General features: G+C 42.5%; 1 protein-coding gene across 3 annotated transcripts in view; it reads right to left on the reverse strand.

Annotated features, from left to right (window-relative positions):
• The window catches only part of gtf2ird1 (GTF2I repeat domain containing 1), a 45219-nt gene that overhangs the window by 28996 nt on the left and 1441 nt on the right, over positions 1–14782 (reverse strand). For all 3 annotated transcript variants that reach the window (XM_085471002.1, XM_085471001.1, XM_085471003.1), the window contains exons 2-4: positions 3483–3612; positions 1910–2051; positions 12–188 (exon numbers count right to left, since the gene is read on the reverse strand). In XM_085471002.1, the coding sequence (XP_085327128.1) occupies positions 12–188; positions 1910–2051; positions 3483–3608 (445 nt within the window). In that variant the 5' untranslated portion in view covers positions 3609–3612. The remainder of the gene's footprint in view (positions 1–11; positions 189–1909; positions 2052–3482; positions 3613–14782) is intronic.

Here is a 14782-nt window from a genome sequence, read left to right on the forward strand (position 1 = left end):
GGACTACTCACTGTAGAGCACAGTGAAGACCTCCTCCACCATCTTCCTCAGAACAAAGATGTTGGACTGGGCATCTGATGGAGCTCTCGGTTTCCCATGTTCAGCATCCTTACTCAGTTTGCTGAGATCGCCCTCCTGGTCTTTGGTATGGGAATTTGCTGCAGTCAGATTTTGCAGGCATGGCACCCCTGACCCCAAATAAAAGAGAAATGACTTTAAAAATGTCCAAATGAGCTACAGTATGATTTAGGATTAAGTAAACTCTTTACCCCAACAAAGTCATTCATTTGTCTTTGAAGGTTAAAAACAAAACAAAACAAAAAACAAATGACTGAGAGTCTGGTTCCTAAAACTAATGACTATGTCACCTTTTGAAAAATAGTGTCATATAAAACGAATGACTTGTTTTTCCAACAATGTGCCTAGATGAATGAAAATAATCTCCAATAAAGCGGGGAACATTAAGCCGTTCAGTTTGAGTCTTAAATAAATCAAAGCAAAGTTGAACCAGTAGTAACAGATGCCTGATGAAAATTAAACTTGATGAACTGGTGTTACGGGCATAGACAGTATAAAAGAAGGACGGGGCTAGCGTGACATCACCCAGTGGGCTCTGATGTCCTGTTGCGAAGCCTGTAGCGTTTTTAGCAGTCGCCATCTTGACAAGACAGGGATAGATCTGACCATGAAAGCATTCAAATATTCAGTTTAATATTCAGTATGTGCCAAATCACAACACAAATCACCTCGAGGTGCTTTATGTTGTCAGGTAAAGACCCTACATTAATAAAGATAAACCCCCAACAATCATACAATATGAGCAGTGGGCGACAGTGAGAAGGAAAAATTGCTTTTCAATAGGAAGAAACCTTCCACAGAACGTGGCTCAGCCAAAGGCAGCTGTCCACTGCTTGACTTTTCAGACCTGGACTCTACGTCCATCTTTTAAACTGTCCATGGTTACGGGGGAGGATATACTGCGAACTGAGTGTATTATCTGTTGCTTCACCTTACCTCTCAAGTAAGGTGAACAAAGGGGGCTAAATGGACCAATGCCAACTTCTAAAATATATTCAACTTACAACCTTGGATGCTAGCATAGCTAATGGAAATGAGAGTAAAAGGAAGGAGTAAGAGATGCGAAGAGACACAAAATCAACAATAAATATACACAAAAAACCAAATATAACAAAAAACCAAGATAATATTGGTCTTCCAGCCAAAAAATATGACAATAATATATGTCTGTGGGTTAGGGTCTCTTGAGTCACATGAATCTTGTGCTGGCTAAGTGAAAAGTTGGATTTTTAAAAAACATTATTTGTAGCATCGGCACAAAAGGAAGTGATAAATTATAGCAAAAAAACAAAACAAACAAAGTATCGTTTACTGGCCAAATTGCTGTTGTAAACAACCTGTGGTGTGAGTCAGAACTGTTATGAAAGTGTTTGTCCGCTCCATTACTTTGCTCAGTTCTAATAGAAAAATGGAATATTAATTTATCTCCTCCTCCTACAAATGCACGGTGGGTTTTTAAAAGGAGTGCTATAAAGTACTGTCAGTAAATTTGTAAACATAATTCATCAAATGGCTTTGCTAAATAAGATATGATGAGACACTTTGCTGATGTATTGTTATTTGGGATAAAAAGGGGGGGAAATGTGGCTCTGCATCTGCTTTGGTGATTTATTTCATGGCGACATCATTTGATGTTGAGGTAAGCTGCCGTGATTATTAAAGCTCAGATAATCTGCATCTGTGCAAGCACAAAACGAAGATTTCTTCGGGGACACAAGTGACACAAGCGTATTTTAAGTAACGACCTCACAGCTGCGGCTGTAATGAGAGTGATCGATGTTCTACTAAGACTGAATGAATTATGGGAAACGATGTTCAGAGCGGTGCTTACGGCAAAACTTGTAGAAGTCTGTTTGGATTTCCCTCCTGGAGTTGAGGAACACTCTCCCCTTTTCTGTGCCGACGGCGATCACGCTGTCCTCGTGCACGGTGACGCACGCCACCTCGGCGTTTAGTTTAGACATCGCCATGCACTGCAAAACAAGGAAGCTTTTAGGTTTACAAAGGACCGAAACACTTTGTAAACTGATGGCTTAAGCAAACAAAATGAAAATGTCAGTGACGACTTCCAGTTGTGGTGAAGAACTTCACGTACACTTCCATGTTGGGCATGAATCTTTGTAATTTTTGGCTTTTAAGGGTTTCCTTGAACTGTTCTTTATTCAGAGTACAATAATTGTACAACATGCATCTCTAATGACATTCAAAAACAAGAACTGAGTTGTTTCCTTTTTTAGATTTTCTCTAATCCACATGTGGTTTAAAGGACACATAGAGGCTCAAATTACACAAACACACGTCCTTACAAGTTGTACTTTGACCAGATGCTTTTGGTTCCAGTCAGTAAGCTTCTGGCATAATTCTGGCTGGATATTTGACCGGGTCAGGTTCCTGGCACATGAATGGCTTTTAAGCATACTCTTCTAATTTGAAATAAGGTTGAGGTCGGGCCTTTGGGAAGCCCATTTCAAAAGCCGAATATTAAGCCAGCTTCAGTGCGTGTTTGGGATCATTGTCCTGTTGGAACACCCAGTTGTGTCCAAGTTTTAACCATCTGGCTGTTGATTTGAGGTTAGGTTATAGAATTTGGAAGCACTCTGCCTCATTCATTCATTATTCATTATTCCATCCACTACCACTGGCAGCAAAACAGCCCCAGAGCATGATTCTACCACCTCCATACTTGACACCGACCTTCCTTAAGTTTGAAAGCCTAACCTTTGGTCCTCCAACTATAACTCTTGTACTGCAACTAAATAGCTAAATTATTGTCTCGTGTAACCATAAAACTTCTCCAGAGGGGATTTGGCTCGTCCAGGTTTGCAGCTGCAAATTTCAGTTGACCATGAAGTTGTCGAATTTAGAGTTTAAAAGTGTATGACTACTTCTGATCAAAACTGTAAGAGTCAACGCATGGCGGTTTATTTATTAGCCAAAATGAATCCAGGAATAAACGCAGGACTTCTGTAAGTGGACAACACGCCTGGTGACCCCCCCCCCCTCCCCCAAACTATATACACAGTTAAATTAGACCAATGAAGTTATTTAATTTGCAGAGACAATGACTTTGCTGTTTCTCATAAGCTTGCATTTCTTAGTATGGAGCAAGACTTCCTCCATATAGGAATCATTTACTGGCTTTTACTTGAAACACGTTAACAAAAATTATTAACAATCTTGATATTACTAGAAGAACTGCGTCCTTATTTTCTTGGAATTAAGCAAAATACACTATTCCTCCCTTATATTCAATGCATGCTCACATAAACAGAAAAAGTAAAAACTATAGTAACACTTTTAAGGTGGATTTCATGAAATGTTTAGGAAAAAAATGTCATTTTGGCCCCACATGTCAAAATCTCCAACAGGAAATAACGCTGTATGACCCTTGATTATGAACGTACCACTGAGTCGAGGGCAGACACCAGGCTGGTGAGGATCTCCTGTCTGGCTGACACCAGCGGGACCTGTGGCTCGCCGCGGGAGTTTGTCCTGATGCCGTCGCATGCCAGCTTCCTGATCTGAGCCATGCCTCTGCGGGGACCGGATGAACACAGTTTAGACAGGCAGCCACAGAGCGACACAGACAAACCCTGCATGTGTCTGAGGATGCATTCCTGTACACATGCTGCAGTGACCTGCATTCAAAGCAGGTTCTGCTGACATCATGTGGTTTGACTTTAAGCAAATATAAGCTTTTATTCAGAACGCTGAGCTCTGAAAGGTGAATAATTAATTCAGAAGGGAGGGAGGGTTTCCTTCACCTGTTTCACACAAATACGAGTCTACAGGCCTCATTAGGCTGGACTGGGACTTTTAAAGTGATTGCTGAGCAGATATATTTACCATCTTTAATGTGCCAGCATGCTAACATTATCACAAAACAAAAAGCAGAAGAGAAACTTACTGGAAACCGCTTTAACTGATGTATAGAAGCAGGACCACAACTTAGACGCTTCTTTTCCTGTTATATGCCTATAAATGGATTCCTGCCATGCACGCCTGTTTGTTCTCATTCTCCATGCCCCATCCACCCACCCCTCTACTTTCTTTCTAATATCACCTCTCTTAGGGGCCCCAGGGGGGGGTCTACAGAGCAAAGAAGCAATCGTATTTCCATGCCAAAGTCATCATGCTGCTCCACCGTTCCCATCTGCCAGATGCAACTTGCACAATTCAGCTTCACTAAAGGAGTATGAACTTCAGAGGGGGGGATTGGGATTCATCCTCTGTGGAACATGAGTGCCAGGAGAATTATCCTGGTTACAGATTTTCCAAATTGTCCAACTGAGTGCCTCCAAGCTTATTAAATCCTTTTCAATACTGGTTTCATGTGCACTACAAGATAATGACGTAAATTCACAGCATGGGAGCTTTGGCACACCTGAGTCACCTGCAAATCTTTTGTTTGTACATTGTGTTTAGGCACAGAGACTTAAAAAAAAAACAGTCGTGCTGACATTGAAAAACCTGTTTAGGACTACTCTTTTTAAAAAAGAGACCAGAGTAAGTGAACTGAAAGACTCAAACCCACAAACTGAACTGACAGTGGCACCGATATCAATCAAATCCATTCAATCCATTCCGTTAATACAGCATAGTGAGTACAGCCTCAATTCTTAACCTCATGAACTCCAGAAGACGTTACAATGAGAGTCTGCTGCATGTTGATATGAGTATGATATGAGTTGCCTGTCCGTCAGAGGATAGACTTTAAAGTTCTGATGCTGGCCTATAAAGCTCTGAATGGTTTAGGACCAAAATACATCAATGACCTCCTGACCCAGTATGAACCATCCAGATCCCTCAGGTCATCTGGATCCGGTCTTTTATCAGTTCCCAGAGTCAGAACCAGACACGGAGAAGCTGCATTCAGCTTTTATGCTCCTTATATCTGGAACAAACTCCCAGAAAGCCTCAGATCAGCTGAAACACTCAGTTTATTTAAATCCAGGTTGAAGACTCACCTGTTCTCAGCTGCATTTGAATAAAGCACCAAATCCACACTTTAAGCTTAAATTTCAAAACTTACATTTAACTACTGATTTTATCTACTGTTCTGATTTTATCTGTTTTGATTTTATATACTGTTGTTTGTTTGTTTGTTTGTTTGTTAATTAGTTAGTTAGTTTACTTGCTTGTTTTAATCAATTTTAAATCATGCTTTTTATTTGTTCTTGTTTCTAATGTCTCTGTAAAGCACTTTGAATCACCTTGTTGTTGAATTGTGCTATACAAATAAACTTGCCTTGCCTTGCCTTGCCTTGATATGAGTTGATATACCTAATCCCCGCGTACAGACAGAGGCTGAAGCTCTCCAAACCTGTCGTGAGGACTAAAAAACTGTGGAGCAACGAGGCTGTGGAGGAGCTTCGCACGTGTTTGGAGTCTACAGACTGGGACACAATGAAGGCTGCTTCTAACAGCTTGGACGAGTTTACGGACACTGTCACCTCCTATATCCACTTCTGTGAGGACAGCATTGTGCCATCACGCACCAGGGTGAGTTATAACAATGACAAACCCTGGTTTACTCCTAAACTCAAAAAGCTGTGGCTGGAAAAGAGAAAGGCGTTCAGAAGCGGAGACAGGGACTGCTACAGAGAGGCCAAGTACAGGTTCACTAAAGAAGTGGACATTGCTAAACATCAGCACTCTGAGAAGATGCAGCAGCAGATCTCAGAGAATGACTCGGCCTCTGTGTGGAAAGGTTTTAGGAATATCACAAACTGCGACTGGGGAGAGTGCCCGCCCTATGGAAGACATCCTGCATCGTCCCGGTCCCCAAAAAGAACCGGCCCAATGAGCTGAATGACTTCCGACCGGTGGCACTGACGTCACATCTTATGAAGACTCTAGAGCGGCTCTTCCTCAACCTCCTCCGACCACAGGTACAACATGCCCAGGACCCACTACAGTTTGCATACAAGGCGGGTGTCGGAGTGGAGGATGCCATCCTGTACCTCCTACACAGAGCCCACTCACACCTGGATGGGGGAAAAGGCACGGTCAGGATCCTGTTTCTTGACTTTTCCAGTGCCTTTAATACCATCCGGCCCTGTATGCTTCAAGAAAAACTGAACAGGATGGAGGTGGACCCCTGCCTGGTGGCTTGGATCTCCGACTACCTCACCGACAGACCACAGTACGTCAGGCTGAAGGACATCACGTCTGACACTGTGGTCAGCAGCACAGGAGCACCACAGGGAACTGTGCTGTCCCCTCTTCTCTTCACCCTGTACACCTCTGACTTCTGCTACAACTCTGAATTATGCCACATTCAGAAGTTTGCAGACGACACAGCCATCATGGGGTGTATCTGGGATGATCAGGAAGAGGAGTACAGAAGTCTGGTGAGGAACTTTGTCGCATGGAGTCACACAAACCACCTGCAACTCAACACCTCAAAGACTAAGGAACTGGTTGTGGACTTCGGGAGGTCTAGAGCAGGTCCACTGCCGGTTCAGATAGAGGGGGAGGAGGTGGAGGTGGTCAACAAGTACAAGTACCTCGGGCTGTGGGTGGACAATAAACTGGACTGGTCATGCAACACAGAGCACCTGTATAAAAAAGCCCAAAGCCGACTGTACTTCCTCAGGAGGCTGAGGTCTTTTAACATCTGCAGGAAGCTCCTGAGGATGTTTTACCAGTCGGTGGTTGCTGGAGTACTTTTCTATGCTGTGGTGTGCTGGGGGAGCAGCACAGCAAAGAAGGACTCATCCAGGCTGGAGAAACTGATCAGGAGGGCTAGCTCTGTGGTCGGCATGAAGCTGGACACTCTGGTGACAGTGGCAGAGAAAAGGACATTAAAGAAACTGATGGACATTATGGACAATGCCAGACATCCTCTGCACACGGCCATAAACAACCAGAAGAGTCTGTTCAGTGACAGGTTGCTTCTCCCCAAGACAAGAACTAACAGACTTAAAAACTCCTTTGTCCCACACGCCATCAGACTGTTTAACTCCTCTCTGGAGGGGAGAGGGAGGGGAAACAGGAGGACAAAGGAGGGGGGAACAACTAAGCTGTAGTGCCTCTTCACCTCACTGTACAATACCTTTTGTGCAATACTTTTGTAAATAGTCAACAGTGCAATAGACCTCAATACTTGAAATGTGCAATTCACTTGTATTTTTATTTTTATTCCTATTTATTCTATTTATCCCCTTCGTATATTTTATTTATATTGTCTCTGTATTTATATATATGTGTGTGTGTATAACTCTGTAACTTCTGTCGGTGCTGTGCTTTTTTGGAAATCGAATTTCCCAGAGGAACCCACCCGAGGGATTAATAAAGTTCTATCTAATCTAATCTAATCTAATCTAATCTAATCTAATCTAAAACTACAAGCCTAAAACCCCCCACTCCACTGATGACTTGCTCTTAGCCAACACCCTTAACGACTTCTACTGCCGTTTTGACGAGCCATCAGGCAGCCTTCACACCTCCAACGGCCCCAACAATAGAGGCACTTTGGACACTAATTCCCCCACCTCTCCCCCCTCCATAGAGCCATCACCACCTTCAAACTGTTCACCTACAACACCCCCCTCCTCACCCCACACAAAAGAGGATTTCACACCACCTCCTCCCACCACAACTCTTCATATTCATGAAGCAGATGTGAGGAAGCAGTTTAAGAACCTGAATGCTCGGAAAGCTCCCGGCCCAGACGGTGTGTCTCCTGCCACCCTCAGACACTGTGCAAACGAGCTGGCCCCAGTGTTTTCTGGCATTTTCAACTCCTCACTGCAGGCATGTCATGTGCCTGCCTGCTTCAAGTCCTCCACCATAATCCCTGTCCCCAAGAAACCTAGGATCACTGGACTAAATGACTACAGACCCGTGGCTCTGACATCTGTGGTCATGAAGTCTTTTGAGCGCCTAGTTCTCTCCCATCTCAGGACCCTCACGGCCCCCCTCCTGGACCCCCTGCAGTTTGCATATAGAGCCAACAGGTCTGTAGACGACGCCATCAACATGGCCCTACACTTCATCCTGCAGCATCTGGACTCCCCAGGAACCTACGCCAGGATCCTGTTTGTGGACTTCAGCTCTGCCTTCAACACCATCCTTCCAGACCATCTCCAAGACAAGCTTTCCCAGATGAATGTGCCTGATCCCATCTGCCGGTGGATCACTGACTTCCTGACGGACAGGAAGCAGCATGTGAGGCTGGGAAAGAATGTCTCGGACTCCCGGACCATCAGCACCGGCTCCCCTCAGGGCTGTGTTCTTTCTCCTCTGCTCTTCTCCCTGTACACCAATTGCTGCACCTCCACCCACCAGTCTGTCAAGCTAATCAAGTTTGCAGATGACACCACCGTTATTGGGCTCATCTCTGACGGGGATGAGTCTGCCTACAGGAGGGAGGTTGAACGTCTGGTGTCCTGGTGCAGCCACAACAACCTGGTGCTGAATGCCCAGAAGACAGTGGAGATTATTGTGGACTTCAGGAAGCACACAGCCCCACTCCCCCCCATCATCCTGACTGACACCCCCATCACCTCTGTGGACTCATTCCGCTTCCTGGGTACCACCATCACCCAGGACCTGAAGTGGGAGCCCACCATCACCTCCGTCATCAAGAAAGCCCAGCAGAGGATGTACTTCCTGAGGCAGCTGAAGAAATTCAACCTGCCAACACGGACGATGATGCAGTTCTACACTGCAATCATCGAGTCCATCCTCACCTCCTCCATCACCATGTGGTACGCTGGAGCCACTATCAGGGACAAACAGAGACTGCAGCGTGTTGTGCGCTCTGCTGAGAAGGTGATTGGCTGCAGACTCCCATCTTTGCAGGACCTGCACACCTCCAGGACATTGCGGCGTGCAGCTCTGATCTCAGTTGACCCTTCTCACCCTGGACACAGTCTGTTTGACCTGCTCCCCTCAGGCAGGAGGCTCCGGTCCATTCGCACCAGAACCTCTCGCCATAAGAACAGTTTCTTCCCCTCTGCTGTTGGACACATGAACAATAACCATATGACTGTTCCCACCACTAACACATGACCCTACGCTGTGTTCACTGCATCATTCCGTGTTTGGCACTGATCACCACCTGCACTCATGTATATATCTTTCTACGTAGCACTCTTAATTCTTATTCTCATGTATATATCTCATGTATAGCTCATGCACATATCTTTCTACGTAGCACTTTTAACTCTTATCCCTACTTTTATTTTTTCCATGTCTATTTAAGTGCTATTTATGACACTACGTTTGCACTGAAGCACCGCAGCAATTTCCTAATGTTGTAAACCTGCTCAACATTTGGCAATAAAACCCTTTCTGATTCTGATTCTGATTCTGAGTGCAAGAAATTAATTCTGCATACGTCTCAGCTGAATGCAAGAAAATTACAATGAAGTTATCACTGTCAAGACATTTTTTCATCCTCTGTTAAACCAAACACGTAATTTGTGGATATTTGTATTATTTAAAATGTTTTTCATATGAGCCACGGTTCACTGTAATTAAATTATTAGAAGTAGAAAACCTATTATGTGAAAAAAGCAGATACATTTCGGGTGTCATAACTCACAGGCCAGTTCCTGTTTAATTCCTGATTGAAAACACCACAACGCTGCGTACAACCATACACTCTGTCACTGGGACCTTAAACTTTTCTCCTTAACAGATCTTGGGTGTTAAAAAAAAAGAGGTACTGGTTACAGATTATTAAAATGAGTCCTTATGTTTCCAAAATAACTGCATCAGCATCGTATCGTATGAGTAGCTAAATCAAGGAAGGAAGACATAGAAAAAACGGGCCATGTAAACAAAAAAAGCAAAGCTGCAAACAGACAGGAAGTGTTAAAGAAAAGCTGCTCGGCTAAAGCCAGGCACTATGTTCTCATGGCAACTGAAACCCGTCTCCTTGGAAACTAATCTCGGGGCATTTGAACAATGCAGCTCTGGCCTTTAATCTCTCCAGACACTGGGAACCATTATACTAGCCTCTGGCAAGCCCAAACCACTGACTCAATAGAGAGAGAGGACACAGAGGCAGAGAGACAGACAAGAGGCAGAGGGAGGAAGAGGAGGGTGGGTGTGGTGGGGTTCAGCTGCACCAGTTTGAACGTGCCAAGTCTATTGGCCATCTAAATCTGCATCCCCTGAGGCCACAGCAAACATTACCCCCTCCCTCCCTCCTAAATTATTATGGCCTGGAAATAGATGGCCTCTTTCCCTCGCATATTTAAAAGGCAAAGGAAGCAGAGAGAGAGGGACAAACGGTGGGGATAAGCAGAGGCTCGGGATAATGCCATGTCAATTGCTTTGCGAGAGGAAGCTCAAGCATAATGTCACAGTGCTGTTATGATTCTCAGTGACTACTGAAGAGTTCAACATGGAACGGCTTTCATAAATAAAGCAATGCTCAAAATCAATGAGTCTATTATGATCCCGAAAGAAAAGGAAAGCCAAGATTATTTATTGCAAATCCAGCTGTTGATGGAGAATGAGGTGAACTTTGCAGGCATGCGGGGACTATTCACTATGATTTCATCCAGACAGTCACTTTTACAAAAGCTCAATTATACTCTAAGCCTGCAAAAAGAGGCTTACGATCGTTGTTAGTATAAGCAACAGTCATGCAGTTTATTTAACATAACAGGGGTTTTTCCTGAAGGTAAAGAAACTACGCCGCCCACCAGAAAGGGGTTGTCCTTGGACTGTGCCCAAGCTGTGCCCAGCTTGCTCAAAGTAACAGGAAAATGTGGAGATTTCTTTAAAGTAAGGCTACACTGACTCTTTGTCTTAACCATCTACGGACCAATTGTACTAAGGTCCAAAATACTCCTACTATTCCTACTGTATATTACTGTACACTACTATTCTTATTGTATATATTGTATATCATATATCTTATTCATCTGTTCCTGTCTCTCCTGCTGCTTTGAGCATGTACATGACAAAATAATTTCCCTCGGGATAAATAAAGTTGTTCTTATTCTTATTCTTAAAAATCATCCTGGACTAGGACTGCCACGATTAGTCGACTAGTCACGATTACGTTGACTATCAAAATCATCGACGACTAATTTAATAGTCGACGCGTCGTTTGAAGCTTTGTAAGATCCCAAAAGACGCAGGAATAAGTAGTAGGATTTAAGAATGTAACAACGGACTGAAACAGAAGATGGCAGCACTGCATGTACAAGAATGCCAGCTGCCGTTAAACCCCGAAGAAGAAGAAGAAGCTCTGTCCCAGAATTCATAGCGCAGCCCTGCTCAGTTTCCGACAATGGCGGCAGCTAGTTAGTTTTAATATTACTTATTATTCTTTCTGGGTCAGTAAATAAACGTTTAACATATTTTCAGGCGAGAATGTAGCTGTGTAAACCTCAAATATCTGCTCAGTTTATCAGGACACCACATATTTTCAAAAGCGCTTCGACGTTTTCGGAGACTTCTGTTGCCCACTAGCTCGATAGCTAGCCGGGGGCTAGGCTCACTAGAGCCGTGAGAACACCGGACTCCCGGCAAATCGTTTTCAAACCCACCGCCGTCCTTCGCTACTCAGGTTGAACATATATAAGTCACATAGATAACTTAAAAATGTTATTGTTTGGCTTTTTTTAGTATTTTATTTGTTCCTGAGTAAATCGATTTGGCTGAGATTAAAGTTATAGTTTTTACACAGCTGAATAAACGTCAAGCAGACAACTAATTATCAGAAGTGTGAGATGCTCAAGAATATACTCCGGTGTCCTATTATATTTTAGATAGCAAGGAGCAGACGGCTGAGTTTATTAAACTTCACCTAAACAATCTGCAGATTTCATTAAAATTTAATAAACTATCATCTTGTCTTTATTTTTAGTTAGCACATACCTTAAACACTTAAAGCTGTAAGCTAATGGTAGTTATATAAGAGCAGATGCTGCTGGTGCAATAAGCTGTACGTTTTACGTCCAATGGATGCATGATCTGATTAGTCGACTAATCGCAAAAATAATCGGTGACTAGTCGACTATCAAAATAATCGTTTGTGGCAGCCCTATCCTGGACAGAACAATTTTGAGCCATTGATAAAGGTCCTGCCTGCTAGGGCTGCTCAATTATAGCAAAACTCTTAATGACATTCATTTTTGTCCAGTACTGACAATATGGTTATTTAATACAAATGTTCACATAAACTGGAAAAATGGTGGATTTACTCAATTTAAAAAAGGAAGACAGATAAAACTCTTTTTATTAAGTGAGTTTTCAGTAACTCTGATTGCAGCTCAAATGAATAAACTAAATGAATGAATGTGACCTGAATTAAAGCAGCCACAGCCTGGCAACGAGCAAATGGGAACTACATGAAAGAGCAAAAATGAAGGAAAAGAACATGCTGCATGGGAAAACGCACAAATTAAAGAAAAACTTTATTTTTATAAATAAACCACAATTGACTTTTAAATGAAAATTCAATTCCATTAATTCGCCTATAACATAATCAGTAACCCGATATGACACAAAAGACATACGACTTTCTCTCTATCTGGTTATGATCTAGTCAACTTGCAGTGTTTCGAATGCGTGTTAAGATTCTCTGCAAACTGCCTGAGCATCATCATCAGCAAGTGGTAAATGAATATAATAAATTGAGCTTAATGCAAAACCAAAACTCAGTCTGAGTGCTCAGATGTTAATTGACACAAGACATTTTTATGATCACATGAAACAAAAAACTCAGCGTAGCTATTATACCTCAAGTCTTAATGTTTTACTTTCTACAAACAGGGCGAAACGTAGCCACATCAAGTCAAAACCCCTTATTTTCTGTAATATACAGTGCTGTTGTTGTACTATAATGGATGCTTATATTAAACATAACCTAAGTTCAAACAATGAAGTCAGCATATGTACAAGTAATCCCTGTGAGCCTAAAACTCAGCCTTCCTACTGCTTTAAAACTGACGTTTCTTCCTACTGTTGGCTCTGTATGATGTCATTAAGAGTTAAGCTGTATGTTTTACAGTCATCACCGGCACACAGCTCTTGACGTGAGCACAGAAGCCCCTCCTACTGCTGTTCAAACCTTCTTTTTGTGGGAAGCAGCCAATCGGGAGGGTTGGCTTTCGGGGTGATACTTCTGTAAAGCTTGTCGTCTCAAACCAACCACTAAAGGACTTTTATACATACATTTATACAGCGCTTTTACGTTTCCACACACCCCGATGGATTAATTAGGGTCAGTATCCAGGATTATACTGTCAACCTTTCTCTCAGAAGATGACCTACTGAGTGTAAAAAGAATAAATACATGGTGCTGGAAATGAGCAGAATAGGTCCCCTTTAAGATATTTAGCCACTGTTTTTGAAGGCACTAAAACTTTAGATTTTAATTCCCTAAATAAATACTAAACCTCTATCTTGCATCAGAGGTAGGCAAGGTTAATGTTAGTGTGATTCATAAGGTTCAATGTTTCTTGCTGACTAAGGTGAATTAAAGATAGACCTATTTTAGTACGAGGTGCTCCTATAGAACTTATGTGGTGTAGGGACAGCACCTGGTCTACTGCAATTCTTACAAATGTAGACATCTTTTCATGTATTTGTGGCTCAAAGGTGTGTTTCAAAAAAGATCAAATTACATAAAGAAACTATAAATAAAAAGGCCTGCAGGTAAACACCAATTATATTTAAATATATATATATAACTAACTATTAATCCTAAATGGTGTACCATAATAATACCACTCAAGGTCACCATCACAGAGAGAAGGGTTTCCAGCACACCTGCTTAGCCGCACAGGTGTCTCCAATTATTGTGGCTGATTAGGCCTGTGCTCAGGTTGAAGGTTTAAGCTAATGGCAAAGCTTCGTGAACCAAAATAACTGGGTGTGTCCTGCGATGTTAAATTTCCACTGTGTTATAGCCAACATCAGGTAATGGAGGTGCTTTTAAAACAATCCTTTCCTGTTCACAGATTTGTGAAGTATAGATGTGGGAAAAGCATCGAAAGCTAGTTTGTGATGCACTACTCAAGGTTGAAACTGATTGTAAACAAAGTTTAATTTCTGTATTTCATCCTTTCATAGCTTTGAAATGTTTTCAAATGGGGGTCAATTTTGCCTTGGCTCTAACCAGAAAAAGCAATGTGAACTGAGTTTTTATTGTGCCGTTTATGATGCCGCTGTGCTCAAAAAGCCAGTGTTTCAAGCTGGCATAAGTAGCATATTTGTGTGAGGAAACTGAGCCGAAAACAGACTGAAATCGTTCCAACTGGTGGTGTGCAACTTAAGAGTCTGTAAATGTTTTAGTTTCACCGGCCCAAAGAAGTGCGAGCCAACTCGGAGTGTAACAAAGATGTCAATCAAGCGCAGTCCTCAGAAGGTGTCTGATTGGGAAAGGGAAGCGAAAACGACGCTTAATCTAAAGTTCATCCTGCTAGAATAATTATATGCAAGTCATTGAGGGTAGAGTGTTTTGGTTTTTGGTCCCTTTTCATGTAAGTCTGGGTGTGGTTTGATAGATGTTATCTAACATTTCCTTCCAGCAGCAGACAATCCTTTTGTTTGCTGTGTCAGAAACTGTAAGTCACCACTGGTGTGATATATTTTTTTCTTTTTTTCCTAAGTTCTCCAAAGTTAAAAGTTGAAAATCGAGTCGGCTGTAACACCTTAAACTTAAACATCTCCTAAAGAGGTTTGATTTTTACTCGGATAAAACCTTTTTATTGGAGTAAGAAAGGGTATA

This window comes from Copadichromis virginalis, linkage group LG10 (genome assembly GCF_057382275.1).
Source record: "Copadichromis virginalis isolate Kocher_CV1m ecotype Utaka linkage group LG10, C_Virginalis_male_GT1.1, whole genome shotgun sequence".
NCBI classification, from domain to species: domain Eukaryota; kingdom Metazoa; phylum Chordata; class Actinopteri; order Cichliformes; family Cichlidae; genus Copadichromis; species Copadichromis virginalis.